General features: G+C 40.1%; 1 protein-coding gene across 4 annotated transcripts in view; it reads left to right on the top strand.

The window, feature by feature from the left end:
- Nucleotides 1-11,410, top strand: part of LOC111969371 (ubiquitin carboxyl-terminal hydrolase 10) — a 37,923-nt gene extending 26,513 nt beyond the window's left edge. For all 4 annotated transcript variants that reach the window (XM_023995456.2, XM_023995457.2, XM_070445417.1 and 1 more), the window contains 2 exons: nucleotides 251-316; nucleotides 8,001-11,410. In XM_023995456.2, the coding sequence (XP_023851224.1) occupies nucleotides 251-316; nucleotides 8,001-8,188 (254 nt within the window). In that variant the 3' untranslated portion in view covers nucleotides 8,189-11,410. The remainder of the gene's footprint in view (nucleotides 1-250; nucleotides 317-8,000) is intronic.
- Nucleotides 11,411-18,065: the final 6,655 nt, after the last annotated feature.

The following is an 18,065-nucleotide window of genomic DNA, read 5'->3' as shown; positions in this document are numbered from 1 at the left end:
CCAGTGTGTTGGGTCTCCTGCAGTGTATAAATGATAAAAAGCAGGCTACATTTTATTGCCTGCCAGCATTCTGCGTACGATTTACCAAATGCTACACTGGTGTATTTTTATAGCCACCTTTATTTAGACAGGCTGGCTTTCATGGCACACAGACCCAAATAACTATAATTGATGGTGCTCTGAGGGATATCTTACATGTTTTGTTTCTCTCTGTGATGTGGCTGTACTTTATTAATTTGTCTCTCCTCAGATCTCCTCTCTTCAGGGGTGCGGAGCAAAATATTCAAAGGCCAAAGAACCTACAGGCTCTTTGCAGGTATGTACTGTATATATCGATTTATGATCAACTACACACATCTCCTACACCCACAGTATCACACAAACGGTCACAATCATTCAATTATATGCAGTAATAGGGCATTGGCCCTATGCTACAGGCAACAACATATATAGTCAAGCATAAGATCTATCCCAACATTAAGTTCAATCGTTCATAGGATTCTCTTTCGATGTGTTCAGACTCGCACTGAGGTTTCCTTTAGAGGTCGACCCAATTGTGATTTTTTTTTAACACTGATACCSATTGTTGGAGGACCAAAAAAGCCGATACCGGTTAATCGGCCGATTTTGTGTGTGTGTGTGTACAGTTGAAGTCGGAAGTTTACATACACTTAGGTTGGCGTAATTAAAACTTGTTTTTCAACCACTCCACAAATTTCTTGTTAACAAACTATAGTTTTGGCAAGTTAGTTAGGACATCTACTTTGTGCATGACACAAGTAATTTTTTCCAACAATTGTTTACAGACAGATTATTTCACTTATTATTCACCTGTATCACAATTCCAGTGGGTCTGAAGTTTACATACACTAAGTTGACTGTGCCTTTTAATAACCTCTCTGCGCTACGGATCCCTTTAGCGGGATCATTTTCCTAAACAACCGATGAATTGCATGGCGCAAAATATTACTACAAATATTTATAATCATGCAATCACAAGTGAAATATACCAAAACACAGCTTAGCTTGTTGTTAATCCACCTATCGTGTCAGATTTTGAAAATATGCTTTACAGCGAAAGCAATCCAAGCTTTTGTGAGTGTATCAATCAATGCTAGAACAGCTATCCCCAAATTAGCATGTTCACGGAAATCAGAAAAGCAATAAAAATTAATCGCTTACCTTTGATAATCTTCGGATGTTTGCACTCACGAGACTCCCAGTTACACACTAAATGTTATTTTTGTTCGATAAATATTACTTTTATAACAAAAAAACGCCATTTGGGTTGCGCGTTATGTTCAGAAAACCACAGCCTCGTTCCGTTCGACGAAAATTCCAAACAGTATCCGTAATGTTTGTAGAAACATGTCAAATGTTTTTTATAATCAATCCTCAGGTTGTTTTTAACATACATAATCGATAATATTTCAACCGGACCGTAACCTATTCAATAAAAGAGAAAAAGAAAATGGAGAGCTACCCCTCTTGCGCGCAGGAACTAATCAAAGGACACCTGACTAGTTTTGAAAAATCTCGCTCATTTTTTGAAATAAAGCCTGAAACTATGTCTAAAGCCTGGTCACAACCAGAGGAAGCCATTGGAAAAGGAATCTGGTTGATACCCCTTTAAATGGAAGAAAGACGGGCAATGAAACAGATAAGAAATAATAATAATAATCACTTCCGGGTTAGATTTCCTCAGGTTTTCGCCTGCAAAATCAGTTTTGTTATACTCACAGACAATATTTTGACAGTTTTGGAAACTTTGGAGTGTTTTCTATCCTAATCTGTAAATGATATGCATATTCTACGATCTGGACCTGAGAAATAGTCAGTTTACCTTGGGAACGTTATTTAAAAAATAAAAATAAATACAAATCTGACCCCTAGCGTCAAGAAGTTAAACAGCTTGTAAAATTCCAGAAAATGTGATGGTTTTAGAAGATTCGGAAGCTTCTGCTTCTGCTAAATGACATCATTTGAGTCAATTGGATGTGTATTTGTGGATGTATTTCAAGGCCTACCTTCAAACTCAGTGCCTCTTTGCTTGACATGGGAAAATCAAAAGAAATCAGCCAAGACCACAGAAAATAAATTGTAGACCTCCACAAGTCTGGTTCATTATTTGGAGCAATTTCCAAATGCATGAAGGTACCACGTTCATCTGTACAAACAATAGTATGCAAGTATAAACACCATGGAACCACGTAGCCGTCATACCACTCAGGAAGGAGACGCGTTCTGTCTCCGAGAGATGAATGTACTTTGGTGTGAAAGTGCAAATCAATCCCAGGACAACAGCAAAGGACCTTGTGAAGATGCTGGAGGAAACAGGTACAAAGTATCTATATCCACAGTAAAACGAGTCCTATATTGACATAACCTGAAAGACCGCTCAGCAAGGAAGAAGCCACTGCTCCAAAACCGCCATAAAAAAGCCAGACTACGGTTTGCAACTACACATGGGGAAAAAGATCGTACGTTTTGGATAAAGGTCCTCTGGTCTGATGAAACAAAAATAGAACTGTTTGGCTATAATGACCATCGTTATGTTTGGAGGAAAAAGGGGGAGCCTTGCAAGCTGAAGAACACCATCCCAACCGCGAAGCACGGGGGTGGCAGCATCATGTTGTGGGGGTGCTTTGCTGCAGGAGGGACTGGTGCGCTTCACATAATAGATGGCATCATGAGGAGAAAAATGAAATAAAAATAAGTTTTATTGAAGCAACATCTCAAGACATCAGTCAGGAAGTTAAAGCTTGGTCACAAATGAGTCTTCCAAATGGACAATGACCCCAAGCATACTTCCAAAGTTGTGGCAAAATGGCTTAAGAACAACAAAGTCAAGGTATTGGAGTGGCCATCACAAAGCCTGACCTCAATCTATAGAACATTTGAGGGCAGAACTGAAAAGGCGTGTGCGAGCAAGGAGGCCTACAAACCTGACTCGGTTACACCAGCTCTGTCAGGAGCAATGGGCCAAAATTCGCCCAACTTATTGTGGGAAGCTTGTGGAAAGCTACTCGAAACGTTTGTCCCAAGTTAAACCATTTAAAGGCAATGCTACCAAATACTAATTGAGTGTATGTAATCTTCTGACCCACTGGGAATGTGATGACAGAAATAAAAGCTGAAATAAATCATTCCCTCTACTATTATTCTGACATTTCACATTCTTAACCTGTCTAGGACTGGGGTTCCGCTAGCGCCAACAGCCAATAAAATTGCAGGGCGCCAAATACAAATCAACAGAAATCTCATAAATCAAATTTCTCGAACATACAAGTATTAGGCACCATTTTAAAGATAAAATTGTCGTTAATCCAGCCACAGTGTCTGATTTCAAAGATGCTTTACAGCGAAAGCTCCACAAATGATTATGTTAGGTCACCACCAAGCCACAGAAAAACACAGCCATTTTTCCCACCAAAGAGAGGAGTCACAAAAAGCACAAATAGAGATACATTGAATCACTAACCTTTGATGATCTTCATCAGATGACACTCATAGGACTTCATGTTACACAATACATGTATGTTTTGTTCGATAAAGTGCATATTTATATCAAAAARTCTAATTTTACATTGGCGCGTTACGTTCAGTAGTTCTAAACATGCGGTGATTGTGCAGAGAGCCACATGAATTCACAGAAATGCTCATTATAAATGTTGATGAAAATTCAAGTGTTATGCATGGAACTTTAGATACACTTCTCCTTAATGCAACTGCTGTGTCAGATTTAAAATCTGAGTATGGCGCTCGGAGCCCAAACCAGCCAAAAGAAATATCCGCCATGTTGCGCAGTCAACATTAGTCAAAAATAGCATAATAAATATTCACTTACACCTTTGATGATCTTCATCAGAGTGTGTGTGTGTGTGTGTGTGTGTGTGTGTGTGGTGTGTGTGTGTGTGTGTGTGTGATAATGACAATTACAACAATACTGAATGAACATTTTTATTTTGTCTTAATATAATACATAAACAAAATAAATCATGAAACATGTTTGGTTTAAGTAATGCAAAAACACGGTGTTGGAGAAGAAAGTAAAAGTGCAATATGTGCCATATAAAATTTAAAAAAGCTAACGTTTAAGTTTCTTGCTCAGAACATGAGAACATATGAAGGCTGGTGGTTCCTTTTAACATGAGTCTTCAATATTCCCAGTTAATTTGTTTTAGGTTGTCGTTATTATAGGAATTATGATGCGTCGACTTCTTCTTTCTATACCATTTGTATTTCATATACCTTTGACTATTGGATGTTCTTATAGGCACTTTAGTATTGCCAGCCTAATCTTGGGAGTTGATACGCTTGAAGTCATAAACAGCGCAGTGCTTCAAGCATTATAAAGAGCTSTTTGAATGAATGCTTACGAGCCTGCTGCTGCCTACCACCGCTCAGACTGCTCTATCAAATATCAAATCATAGATTTATTATAATATATTAAACACAGAAATACGAGCCTTTGGTCATTAATATGGTCAAATCCGGAAACTATAAATTCGAAAACAAAAAGTTTATTCTTTCAGTGAAATATAGAACCGTTCAGTATTTTATCGAATGGGTGCCAACCCTAAGTCTAAATATTGCTGTTACATTGCACAACCTTCAATGTTATGTCATAATTATGTAAAATTCTGGCAAATTAATTACRGTCATTGTTAGGAAGAAATGGTCTTCACACAGTTCGCAACGAGCCAGGCAGCCCACACTGTTGCATATACCCTAACTCTGTTTGCATTGAACGCAAGAGAAGTGACACAATTTCCCTAGTTAGTATTGCTTGCTAACATTAATTTATTTTAACTAAATATGCAGGTTTAAAAATATATATACTTCTGTGTATTGATTTTAAGAAAGGCATTGATGTTTATGGTTGGGTACATTTGTGCAATGATTGGGCTTTTTAAATCATCACCCGTTTGGCGAAGTTAAAGTAGGCTGTTATTCGATGATGAATTAACCGGCACCGCATTAATGATATGCAACGCAGGACAAGCTAGTTAGCCTAGTAATATCATCAACCATGTGTAGTTAATTAGTGATTATTTTAAGATTGATTTTTATAAGATACATTTAATGCTAGCTAGCAACTTACTTTGGCTCCTTGCAGCCACAGGTCCTTTTGATGCTGTACTCGCGTAACAGGTGGTCAGCCTGCCACGCAGTCTCCTCGTGGATTGCAATGTAATTGGCTATAATCGGTAATAAATGACCGGTTATGAAAACTTGAAATCGGCCCTAATTAATCGGTCGACCTCTAGTTTCCTTTCATACTCTGTTTACTCCACATGCTATCTCAGTGACTGATAAAATTGATACTCTTGAGTTGAGCTACCTTGGAAGGCTCGCTTCGCCAACTGTGTTTTTGATAAGAAGCAGATTAAACTTCTCCGAGCCATAACTTTGCTCTTGGAACAATTTTTTGTTTTGGACAAATCTCAATTGACCCTTCGCTAAGCCACACCCAAGAATTTTCAGCAACCAATTGCAGCACTCCAATGGAAAGCAATTGTTGTCAAATCCGACTCCTCGGTCAAGTTCACGCTTAAATCTCATGAAACCAGTGAGTGCTATAGCAAAAACAGAGTTTTTATTTAATTAAATTTTTTACAATGGCTAAATAATAGAACAGTGCACCAGTAATACTTGGTACTATGATTCCTGAAATACAGAGCCTATTTTTCAAATTGGAAATTATGCTTTTGATACATTGTTTGCTAGCTCAGCTGGTTGGGTAGCTCTGTCTCATTGACCACCAAACGTTGCTAATGCTAGCTAGCTAGGCACTTAATGTATGTTAGTTAGCAATGTTATGAATCTGCTGTCGACATCGGGATAAGATTTGAAATCACTAGTTAGCTCCAAAAGTGGTTATAGCTTTGACTGCATGCTGACAGTGAATTCAGAGCCATTTAGTGGCTAGCTACACTACAAACATAATTTTACCAGGTTCCTGTGAAGAAATTATACTGACAGTCCACCACAACATAGAGTTTCCTGACGAGCAAGCGGTAGTCTGTTTTTTAAATTTCATTGTGTATTAGAAACACAGTTTGAGATCATTGTGAGGGGATTTCACCAGTGGTTTAATGGGGAATTGGGCTTCCTGGGAAAATGTTATCCGAGTTTGCAACAGTAACCAAGGGGCGCGGGGCTTAGCAACGGGTCAAATCATGTTTAGAAAATTTTAGTGGGTGCAAAATGCTGTTTCTGCAAACTTCTCTATTCCCTACCAAATTCTAGTGTGAACATACCTGTTTAATGTACTGGATAGTATTATGACTTGTCTATGGAGAAAGGTACAGTGGAAAAGCACAGTGAAGAGTTCAGTTGCTATGATTCCAGAGGGCTCCTTGTGGAATGATGCCTGAGGTAGCTAGTGTTGATCTCAGCTGTGAAATGATGCAAGAGTGGTAACCATGCATCGGTAAAACCATGTTCTCCCACTCCTCTCTTCCTCCTAGACCCAGGACGTCTTTCTAGACTAGAGCATTACCCCAGACTTTACCACAACCCTGACCCCCCTCCACCCCTATAACCTCCTCCCTGGCAGTGCCAAAGGGAATAAAAGTGGGCCTTCATGAGGGAGCTCTGCCTGCTCAATGAAAACATCTCCACTGTGCTGGTGTAGGTGTGAGTGGCCAGTGTTCAGCAAACTGTTATTTCCAGCAGCTCATTCAGCATGTAGTTCTCCTGCCCCCTCCTCCCCTCCCTTCACACCTGACTGACCAGTTCAAACAAAGACAACCTTCCACTGTGGATATGGGGGTCCTGTTAATCTCCCCGTAGTTTGGAAGTAAATTGTCTTCAGCTGTTTATTTTCCTTTCAGAGCAGAAAAAGGCTTTCCTCACTTGTCAAAAATCTGTTAGTAGAGTAACCCCTGGCAACTGTTGCTATAGCGGTGCAGTTAATCTTTTACTGTAAGATCCTGGAGGTAGAAGTTTTGCCTTCTCTCTGACCATCTGGCCCATGGGACGGAGAAAGTCTTGATGAAAATGTCTCATGCTAGTCAGCGTGTAATGTGATAACATAACAGTATAGTAAATATGTAATATAAGCGCCTTTGTAAACTTCAATCGTGCCATTTTAAAATTCTGGCGCCAGTGAAAAGGTGAACCTATGCAATCGAGCACTTGGGGGGAAAGTTGTCTCAACTACACACTGGYATTTCTTGTTTCCCTCCAGTTAAACCAATCATTCAGTTGTGGTTGCACATATCTGTTGTCAGATGAGGGGGTAATGATGTTACTCCTTGCCTATAGTAGCTTATGGTTTCAGTACAACGAATGAGTTACCGCCTGAATCTAGTTCTGTGTCCAAATCAAACGTATCTAACAAGATTGCCATGTTTACTCAACTTAATGATTTATTTCTGCCTGGTAATAACTGTCACTGTGGCTTAAATCCGAAGCCCACTTTTAAACGTGGTCTTCATGGTATCGTAGTGTTTCACACTAAGGGCATTAAGTCCATTTGGAACACGTGTTGCCAGCCTGTAAATACGGGCACAGAATGGACTATGTTATTTTCTTTCCACATTCTCCTGCTGTAGTTACTTAGGTTTCTACATTTGGTCATGATTGATGCATTCCCAAGAATTCTTATGACACTTGATCAGATATGTGAAAGAAGTGTAATATAAGTTTGAACTATATGCTTACAACATGATATTCAATGCCTACATCAATAACACACTGAAATGGAGGCCTCTCTGTAAGGCTAGCAACCCTGGTCTACATGCCTAGGKTGCTCCAGAAAGTTGCTGATATCAGTAGTTAGTTACTGGCTCTGACCTTGTGTAGCCAGAACCAGATAACAGAATGACTTTTCCATTTGGACATTGTCATTTAGCAGACGCTCTTTTCCAGTTAGTGCATTCCTCTTAAGATAACTAGGTGAGACAACCACATGTCATAGTAAGTGCATTTTTCCTCATTTCAGTTTGATTTCCGCCTCTGAAAAGCTTCCATTTTGTGTGTCCCTGTCGCAGTTGTCTATCACCATGGGAACAGCGCTACAGGCGGSCATTACACCACGGATGTCTTCCACATCGGTCTGAACGGCTGGCTGCGCATTGACGACCAGGCAGTGAAGGTCATCAACCAGTACCAGGTGGTGAAGCAGACTGCTGAGCGCACTGCCTACCTGCTGTACTACCGTCGCGTCGACCTGCTGTAGATACCACACACGCGTACATGCACACTCACAAAGAGGAACACTCATTTTACACACATTCAACTACACATACACACTCCCACTACAGACATACACACTCAAGTGCACATACACATGCATCCATTCGAACACACACACAAACTAATGAACAGGAACACTGCCCAACTTCTTCTATTGCAAGATTTTCTTCTTCCTCCCCCTCATCCCTGCTTTTCCAGAGAGCCAGCTTTTCCAACAATGCCTTTTTTTCCTTTTATCTTTTTTGAAAGAATTAGGGGGAAAAGGACGCGTTGTAAAATAATTTCCCTGTGATGGCTTCCTCTTCTCTGTGCGCCACTGCTGTTTTTTTTAATGCTGCGAGGAGAGACTGTTGAATGGACTGAGGGGAGGGGACCTTGAGACTCGCTTCTGAACCTACAGCCTCGTTCAGACTGGGAACAGTGGGTACTTTACCCACAGGTCGAACTATCTATCTACAACACGAGGCTGCAGATGGACGGTTGGACTGCTGGAGAGAAGTTGTAATTTTTTAGTTTATCTACTCAATGTTTTTTTTTTGTGTTTTTTTTGTTTTGAAAATGGCATAAAATAATCAGTTTTGCCTTTTAGCAAGGGGAGTTGTTGTCCTAATGAATTTGCAGCAGTTTAAACACCTGTTGAAATTTTGCCGGAGTTCGTCGGGAAAAGGCCCAGCACCAGCAAACGACAAAACGTTATCGAATGAGTCTCTTTAACTCCAGAGGCAAGATACTCTTCATGGCCACCATCTCTTCTTACTTCTCCACCTTCCTCACTTTCCTGATGCTTTTAAATCTAGGTAAAACTTGAGCCATCAAAAAAATAGAAAAAATGACAGGAGAAGAGGTGCTGCTAYCGTGTGCTGAAACTAAACAGCTTTGTTTGAAAGAACCTTGTGTTTTCTGGGTGTAGAATTAGAATGACTATCTAAAACAATTTTAATGCGCTTTAGGATTTAAATGATGATAAAAAAAGAAGCTACTGTGCACGTATAATATATCTGATCAATAACAAGATGTGGATGTGCTAATGCACACTTGCAGATATTTTAAGATTTAAAAAATAAATAAATTAAAATTAAAAAAAAAAAAAGGGAAAAAAAGTAACATCTGAATCTAGGTGAGTGTCACCTTGTTTGGCTCCCTGGGTGGCTGTTAGTTCTAAGGATTTCTGAGTACTCTGGAACACTGGAGAGATACCAGTGAAAACTGCGATTCCACCACAAGCACCAGCCCTTGTTCATTTTATACCTATCCTTTCCCCCCTCCATCCTTCTTTTATAATTTTTTCCCTGTTCTGGTCTAAAGGTTCCATCTATGTATAGGCGGTCTGCCGTTGTAGAGTTACAACAGCCACATGACTCCTTACCCCCCAACTCACCAGAAAAAGGGGGCTGCCTTAGGCTCGCAATGCGAAGCTTTCTAATCCAAATCTCCACTCAATGTACGAGTCCAACCCAGTGAGTGTGACAACTGTAAGTCAAATGTCTGTGAAGTTTTATGGGAATGTACCTGACCTTTGCATTTCCTCTTTTGTTGCTGAGTACAGTTCTTCTCCAGTGAGAGAGACTGTCCATGTTGAGGGGAAGTGGGATCACATCTGCTGCTTGGCTCTAGAAATTAAATCCCCCACAATAAATGCGCACAAAAGGAAATCATGTTTGTTTTTGTTTGAGACCTTGCTTTTTGCATCATTATTATTCATTGATTGTGTTTTGAGTTTCGCTTAAATGTTATTTTTCATTTGTTCAATAATACCATGACCGTTTCCCCAGAGTTATACTATATGGCATCTAAATTGATAATTGAGTGAAATTACCCAAGGTAAAAGCACAACAATGAATAAATTGGACAATTTCTTTGCTTGATCATATATATATTTTTCCCTTTAAGTTTGATCCATAGTTTAATTTTAAGGGACATTTCAACCAAATCAATGTCAGAATCTGTCAGTATTTAATCCTTTACAAAAAGAACATAACTGGTACATTACTTTGCTGAAGGCTTGGTGCATTGTGGTTTACCCTTGTATACTCTATGTCTTTAATGGGCAAAGCAGACCATTTTCTAAAGATCTTTCACATACTGTATACACTTTCTCACATACACACACTACGTGCACACACACTTGGCCATAAGATAAAGCGAGGTACACAATTGGGAATGGGTCTTTTTGTAAGGCGGCTCTCACACTTTCCCATTTCTGACCACTGGAACGTTGGGGCAGTGTGAAATAATTTTTCCCACATCGGAATAGCAGAGCATGCATTTTAGATCTTACAGGAAGAGCTTATTTTAGCCTATTTCTCACTTTGTAGTTCTCTCACTGATGGTAGCAGACTTATTCAATATACCTGTATCCCCTTTTATTTAAAGTGACTGGAAACTGAGTAATGGAAATAGTTATCTTACCATGTGCATTTTCTGTGTTGCATACTTTATTGAGTTTGGAGCAGTGTCATTTAAATTGCCCACACAATTCCCTTCCCATGAATTAGTGTTGTATATTTTGTCCTGAAAAATGTGTATTATGTTAGTGACTGCAATTTCGTAGTCTAAACTGTGCAGAATTTGGTTCCCACAAGTCATTTGCTTATTACTTATGGGTATGCAAAGTCTTTTTTTTTTTTATCTCCAAGTGAAACCAAAGGATACTTCACATTGACCCTGTTGGCTTTCATAATTGCGCTAATGCTTCTGTCTAATTTTGGTTTTACCTCTGCATCATAAGTTCTGTTGCCACAGCTCATGATTCATTCAATCAGCATGACTCAGTCATTCCATATGAGGAAATTGAGCTGATCTGTTCAGATCATTATAAAACTCCTTATAAGTGTTAGTTCAATTGTGCTGATGGCTATGTGGTCATATCTGATACTCATTGTGACAATGTTGGTTTGATTTGTTTTTCTTTCCCCCCTGAAGAATGTTTTGAAGATGGTTTGAAACAGACACTAAAGCTGTCAGAAAGCTTTCTGTTGTACACATTTTATCCCTGAGTCTTTTTTTATGATTATGGTCAGGATATGTGCTGGCGAATCGCTTCAATGATGTCGTTCTGTTTAGTTTGTGCTTCCTAACACGGTTGTCTGCTGAGGGCTTGTGTGGGGATATCAAGCTGAAAACTATATGCTGTCTTTTAATCTTAATCCTCCAGCATTCTACTCTTTTTGTTTATTGTTCAAATAAAAGATTGTGGAAAACCGAAGCTGTTTGTTAATGGTGTAGTCAGACTGCTTAGCCTTCTTTTGGTACTCCAAACATCTGTAGTCTCTACACACCTTCAACTGCCCTAGTACGGACAATGTCACAATAACAGCCTGGTCTCATAGACTAGACGTAACATAGTAAATGTGAATCCGGGACACTCAAATTAGTATGGTATGGTTTAGAGGTCGATCGATTATGATTTTTCAACGACGATACCGATTATTGGAGGACCCAAAAAAAAGCCGATGCCGATTAATCGGCCAATTTTGTTTTTACTATATATTTGTAATAATGACAATTACAACAATACTGAATGAACACTTTTATTTAACCTTAATATAATACATCAATAAAATCAATTTAGTCTCAAATGAATAATGAAACATGTTAAATTTGGTTCAAATAATGCAATAACAAAGTTTGGAGAAGAAAGTAAAAGTACAATATTTGCCATGTAAAAAAGCTAATGTGTAAGTTCCTTGCTCAGAACATGAGAACATATGAAAGCTGTGGTTCCTTTTAACATGAGTCTTCAATATTCCCACGTAAGAAGTTTTAGGTTGTAGTTATTATAGGACTCTTTCTCTACACCATTTGTATTTCATATACCTTTGACTATTGGGTGTTCTTATAGGCACTATAGTATTGTAGCGAGAGTTGCACCCCTTCTGAAAAAACCTACACTCGATCCCTCCGATGTCAACAACTACAGACCAGTATCCCTTCTTTCTTTTCTCTCCAAAACTCTTGAACGTGCCGTCTCTGGAGAGATGCCAATGAAGACTTGAGATTCCACCGCAAGCACCGACCCTTGTTCATTTTATACCTATCCTTTCCCCCCTCATCCTTCATTTATAATTTTTTCCCCTGTTCTGGTCTGAAGGTTCCATCTATGTATAGGCGGCCTGCCTTTGTAGAGTTACAACAGCCACATGACCCCTTACCCCCCAACTCACCAGAAAAAGGGGGCTGCCTTAGGTTCGCTATGCGAGGCTTTCTAATCCAAATCTCCACTCAATGTACGAGTCCAACCCAGTGAGTGTGACAACTGTAAGTCAAATGTCTGTAAAGTTTTATGGGAATGTACCTTACCTTTGCATTTCTTCTTTTGTGGCTGAGTGCAGTTCCTCTCCAGTGAGAGAGACTGTCCATGTTGAGGGGAAGTGGGATCACATCTGCTGCTTGGCTCTAGAAATGAAATCCCCCACAATAAATGCGCACAAAAGGAAATCATGTTTTGTTTGAGACCTTGCTTTTTGCGTCATTATTATTCATTGATTGTGTTTTTGAGTTTCGCTTAAATGTTATTTTGTTATTTTTCATTTGTTCAATAACACCATGACCGTTTCCCCAGAATTATACTATATGGCATCTAAATTGATATTTGAGCGAAATTACCCAAGGTAAAGCACAACAATGAATAAAATTGGACAAGTTGTTTGCTTGATCATATTTTCTTTCGTCGTTATTTTTTATTTTTCCTCCACTAAGTTTGATCCGTAGTCTAATCTTAAGGGACATTTCAAACAAACCAATGTCAGAATCTGTCAGTATTTAATCCTTTACAAAAAGAACATAACTGGCATGGTGGTTTACCCTTGTATACTCTATATCCTTAATGGGTAAAGCAGACTATTTTCTAAAGATATTTCACATACAGTATACACTTTCTCACGTACACACACTACGTGCACACACACTTGGCCATTGGATAAAGCGAGGTACACAACTGGGAATGGGTCCTTTTGTAAGGCAGCTCTCACACTTTCCCATTTCTGACCACTGGAACGTTGGGGCAGTGTGAAATAATTTTTCCCACAGAATAGCAGGGCATGCATTTTAGATCTTACAGGAAGAGCTTATTTTATCCCATTTCTCACTTTGTAGTTCTCTCACTGATGGTAGCAGAGACTTATTCAATATACCTGTCCCCTTTTATTTAAAGTGACTGGAAACTCTGAGTAATGGAAAAAGTTATCTTACCATGTGCATTTTCTGTTGCATACTTTGAGTTTGGAGCAGTGTCATTTAAATTGCCCACACAATTCCCTTACATGAATTAGTGTTGTATATTTTGTCCTGAAAATGTGTTATGTTAAAGTGACTGCAATTTCGTTGTCTAAACCATGCAGAATTTGGTTCCCTCAAGTCATTTCCTTATTACTTATGGGTATGTAAAGTTTTTAAAAAATCCCCAAGTGAAACCAAAGGATACTTCACATTGACCCTGTTGCCTTTCATAATTGCGCTAATGCTTCTGTCTAATTTTGGTTTCACCTCTGCATCATAAGTTCTGTTGCCACAGCTCATGATTCATTCAATCAGCATGACTCAGTCATTCCATATGAGGAAATTGAGCTGATCTGTTCAGATCATTATAAAACTCCTTAAGTGTTAGTTAAATTGTGTTGATGGCTATGTGGTCATATCTGATACACTCATTGTGACAATGTTGGTTTGAAACAGACCCCGAAGAATGTTTTGAAGAAGATGGTTTGAAACAGACACTAAAGCTGTCAGAAAGCTTTCTGTTGTACACATTTTATCCCTGAGTCTTTTTTTATGATTATGGTCAGGATATGTGCTGGCGAATCGCTTCAATGATGTCGTTCTGTTTAGTTTGTGCTTCCTAACACGGTTGTCTGCTGAGGGCTTGTGTTGGGATATCAAGCTGAAAACAAACTATATGCTGTCTTTTAATCTTAATCCTTCAGCATTCTACTCTTTTTGTTTATTGTTCAAATAAAAGATTGCGTTAAACCGAAGCCGTTTGCTAATGGTGTAGTCAGAAGACTGCTTATCTTTCTTCTAGTACTCCTAACATCTGTAGTCTCTACACACCTTCAACTGCCCTAGTACAGACAATGTCACAATAACAGCCTGCTCTCACAGACTAGACGTAATATAGTAAATGTGAATCCGGGACACTCAAATTAGTATGATATGTTATGTTTGGTATGGTTACATAAGACAGATGGTTTACTTAAGGCAGAAATGAAAATTGGGTGGTTGGTCGGTGTGGATAGGTGGGCGTGTAACGCGTACGTCTAGTAACCCAAAGGTTGCGATTTTGAATGTCATCATGGACAACTTTTGCATTTTAGCTAATTAGCAACTTTTCAACTACTTATTACTCAGCATGTTAGCTAACCCTACCCGTAACCGTAACCCTTTTAGCTAACCTTAACCCTTTAACCAACCCTAACCTTAACTCTTTAACCTAACTTCTAAACTTAACTCTAACGCCTAGCTAACGTTAGCCACCTAGCTAGATTTCGTAACATGTTTTGCAAATGCGTAGCATATTGTACATTTTGCAAATTCGTAACATATCATACGAAATGAGTGATGGACATCCACAAATTAATATGTACCATACCTAACGTAACATATTCATCTAAATTGATTGTCTCGGATTCAAGTACAGAATAATACAAAGTCCTCTGAGACCAGGTGGACAAACAAAAACATGAAATAAAGTAGAAACTGAGCCTCACAGTATATATTACATGTATTGTAGCCAATCTAGAAATAATCACCTGTATTGTAGCCTACCAGTATCTAGAAATAACCACCCATGGTCTCATTCCTCATTTAGTTTTCACCTACAGTATATGATGTGCAGTATTTACAGTATGCTGTAGCTGTTCTCCCCCTGACCAGGTCTGTGGTCAAGCTGGCTGCCTCTGTGTCCTGACTACAGTCTGGTTCAGGGAAGTGAGCCTGCTTCTGTTTGATTTATGCAAGCAGGCCCATCATTTCAGATTTTGCCCCCTCTGTATTTCTTGCTATAATTTGGCCTTTTGCAGGGATGCGGGGTGCAGGTTTTGCTCTCAGACTTGAACATGTAATTAAGTGTGGTATTTTTCTTGTTAATATCACAGCACAGCTAAAGGTCCTCTTTATAGGCCCGTGGCCTGGGGGGGAAATTACAGCCCTGGGCACCCAGTGATGGACCACCTATATACTCAGAGAAGTGTCTCTTTTAGCCACACTGAGAAAATTATAGGTTGTAAGGGAGCTTGTTTTACCTCTTCCATTTTTAAGGCATGAGTGAATGTTTATAGCCAGAACACATTTTTTAAAAGCCAGTAATTTGTAATGGGCATGTTGCAGTGCAAATCCTGGCATGAAGGTACACTGAAAACAGGGGCTACTCTTAACATGTCGGTAGGGGTTGTAAAGTGACGTTTCAACCTTCTAGGGGATACTTTAACATTACCTGTGACGATTTGAAAACTAGCACCATTGCCTGTGCCACAGAGGTTTGACGCATCAGGGAGAGAAGTGAGGGATGGCTGAATCAGAAGTGCTTAGAACATTGAGTGAACATGAAGTTCAGAACTCTCACTCCCCCATCATTTATGAAGCATGTGGATGGAGAGATTCAGTGCAGGAGAGAAACCTGATCTACCCCTAGACAAGATGTGTGTGTGTGTGTGGTTACATACATCCATATCAACACCATAGCCTCCCCAAACCTGTCCCCTAACCACCTCAGTCCTTATTTTCAGAATCATTTTTCTTGGCTCTAGAAAACTATGCAATTTGAGAGAACCATTTCCTGTCAGTAGTAACCAGCGAACTCAATCAGAGGGGGAATCACATAGTTTTAAAGTTTCCCTTACAACAACATTTTTCTGTGGTTTAGCATACACAATTCAGTAGTTTGCGTTAGAATGATAATGAGCAGTAACAGTTACTTCCGCCCCCTCCACTGTGTGTTGGCACAGGACTATCCTGGCCCAGTCAAACAAACTGTAGACCTTGAGACTGGAATCCTGGGCATGCACTCCCTCTGGTGCTGTGATGGTCCCTGTGCCCTCCAGCTACGCAGACCTCGCCCTTTTGCCCCCTTGGCTCCTCACTCCAATGGCTGAGCCCCAAGAGACTTGCCACTTTGCCCTCTGTGATACTCCCACCCGCTTGTTCACCGTCAAGTCCTATATGCTGCAGTTCTACATTTCCCAGCCTAAACTTTCATGGATGTCTTATTTTCTATCTACTGTATGTGGAGCATCTTTCATGTTCTATTAGAACAACCCATATTAACCCAGTCTCATTTGGTTCAGTCACACTGTCTGTACCCCATTACCCCCCTATTCACCCCTTCCCTCCCTCCCCCTCTGGCTACATTTCTCCCTCACCATCTCAGTGCTTCCCGTTCAGGGATTCCACATAGTGCCCCCCTTAGTCACTAGGGGAAACAAACCGTGGCGACCAGGATTCGAAGGATCTCCCCCCTCGCCAAATAAACTCCAAAGCAGGGGTACGAGCGGAGCAGGAGGGTGTTCTGAAATACTGCTTAGGTAAATGTGAACCCCTCCCCCCGTGCTTCTCAGTGTAGCGTGGCACCTGGACAAAGGCCCCACTCAGTCAAGGTCATGGTTGGCATCCTGTTACCTGAGTTTTAGGAAACGCTGGAGATCTCCTGGTCTATGGTGGATTGCATGATAATGAAGAGCAGTGCTCGAACTGACACAGATGGGAGGATGTTTGAGTCACCTTTCTCATTTGGCTTTGAACACCCAGATACAGTCTAGGATGTGAATAATCCCCCCTCAAATTAAATCTCTAAGGCCTCAATTCTATCTGAAGTTTGATTCTGAAAGAGATCCTCTTCCTCTGTCCACCTCTCTTCCCACAGGTCTCAGGGAACAGCGCCCTCTGGTGGACATACATCACACAACCATCAAGCCTGTAGAGATTGTTTGAACAGGTTTAGACTTTGCCTTCTTCATGCCACCCTTCATTGTGACACAGAGAGGGTTTGAGTGTAAATGGCTGTTCTGCCTCTCATAACATGTGAGCCTATTCTCAGGACTATAAATTATATTAATCCAAACAGTATTTCCTGTAGCATGTTGGTATCTTTACCAAGCACTGAACCCATGCCTGAGAGAAGGGGGGGGCGGGGAGTGTAGAGAGATTTTCTCATCCTCTGTCCTAGCTGTCTGTTGACACACAAGTGGTAATGCTTGGGCACCTGGGCACAGTGTTTAAACTGCTGAGTTTCACTGAGGGTTTCTCGGGTGATTTGAGTAAAAAAGAAGAGGCCTTCAGCCAGTTGCACACACTGTGGCTTCTTAAAGGCCAACAGAGAGGGGTTTCACACAGAAAAAGGTAAATCACCAGATTAAGTGTTCCCTGTCTCTCACTGCTGCTAACCAGTAATGTTACTGTGGTTACCTTAATGTTGTTTATTTTGGCCTTATCAGAGCGGTACAGCAAACATTTGTATGATTGAGGAGTAATGTAAATACAGTATATGTGCTGGTTTCTTAGCAAGAGGGTGGTGGAGGATGTAGATATTTCCAGCTTTGCAGCACTGGCTCTGCAGGCCAATCATGGGAGGCTAGGGGGTCAAGGCTTCCCTCTGAAGGGTAGGAGAAGTAGGACAGAGTACCTTCTTTGGGAAATTCTTTCAGGACAGGTGAAGGAATTATTTGTTGTTTTTAAAAACCATCAAGAGGAAATGAAAGCAGGTCCATCTCCAGACAGAATATTAGTCCATGGAGCTCCTACATCAAACATGGAAGACCTGAAACCCATGACTTATTTTAGGCAAGCGTCCCAGAACTACTATAACGACGGGAGATTTGTTAATAATATGGGCATAAGACTTACATACATGTACATTGAGTATACAAAAC

Source organism: Salvelinus sp. IW2-2015, linkage group LG10, assembly GCF_002910315.2.
Source record: "Salvelinus sp. IW2-2015 linkage group LG10, ASM291031v2, whole genome shotgun sequence".
Classification (NCBI taxonomy): Eukaryota; Metazoa; Chordata; class Actinopteri; order Salmoniformes; family Salmonidae; genus Salvelinus; species Salvelinus sp. IW2-2015.
Note: the sequence above shows the minus strand (reverse complement) of the source record. Positions and strands in the feature narration are given on the sequence as shown.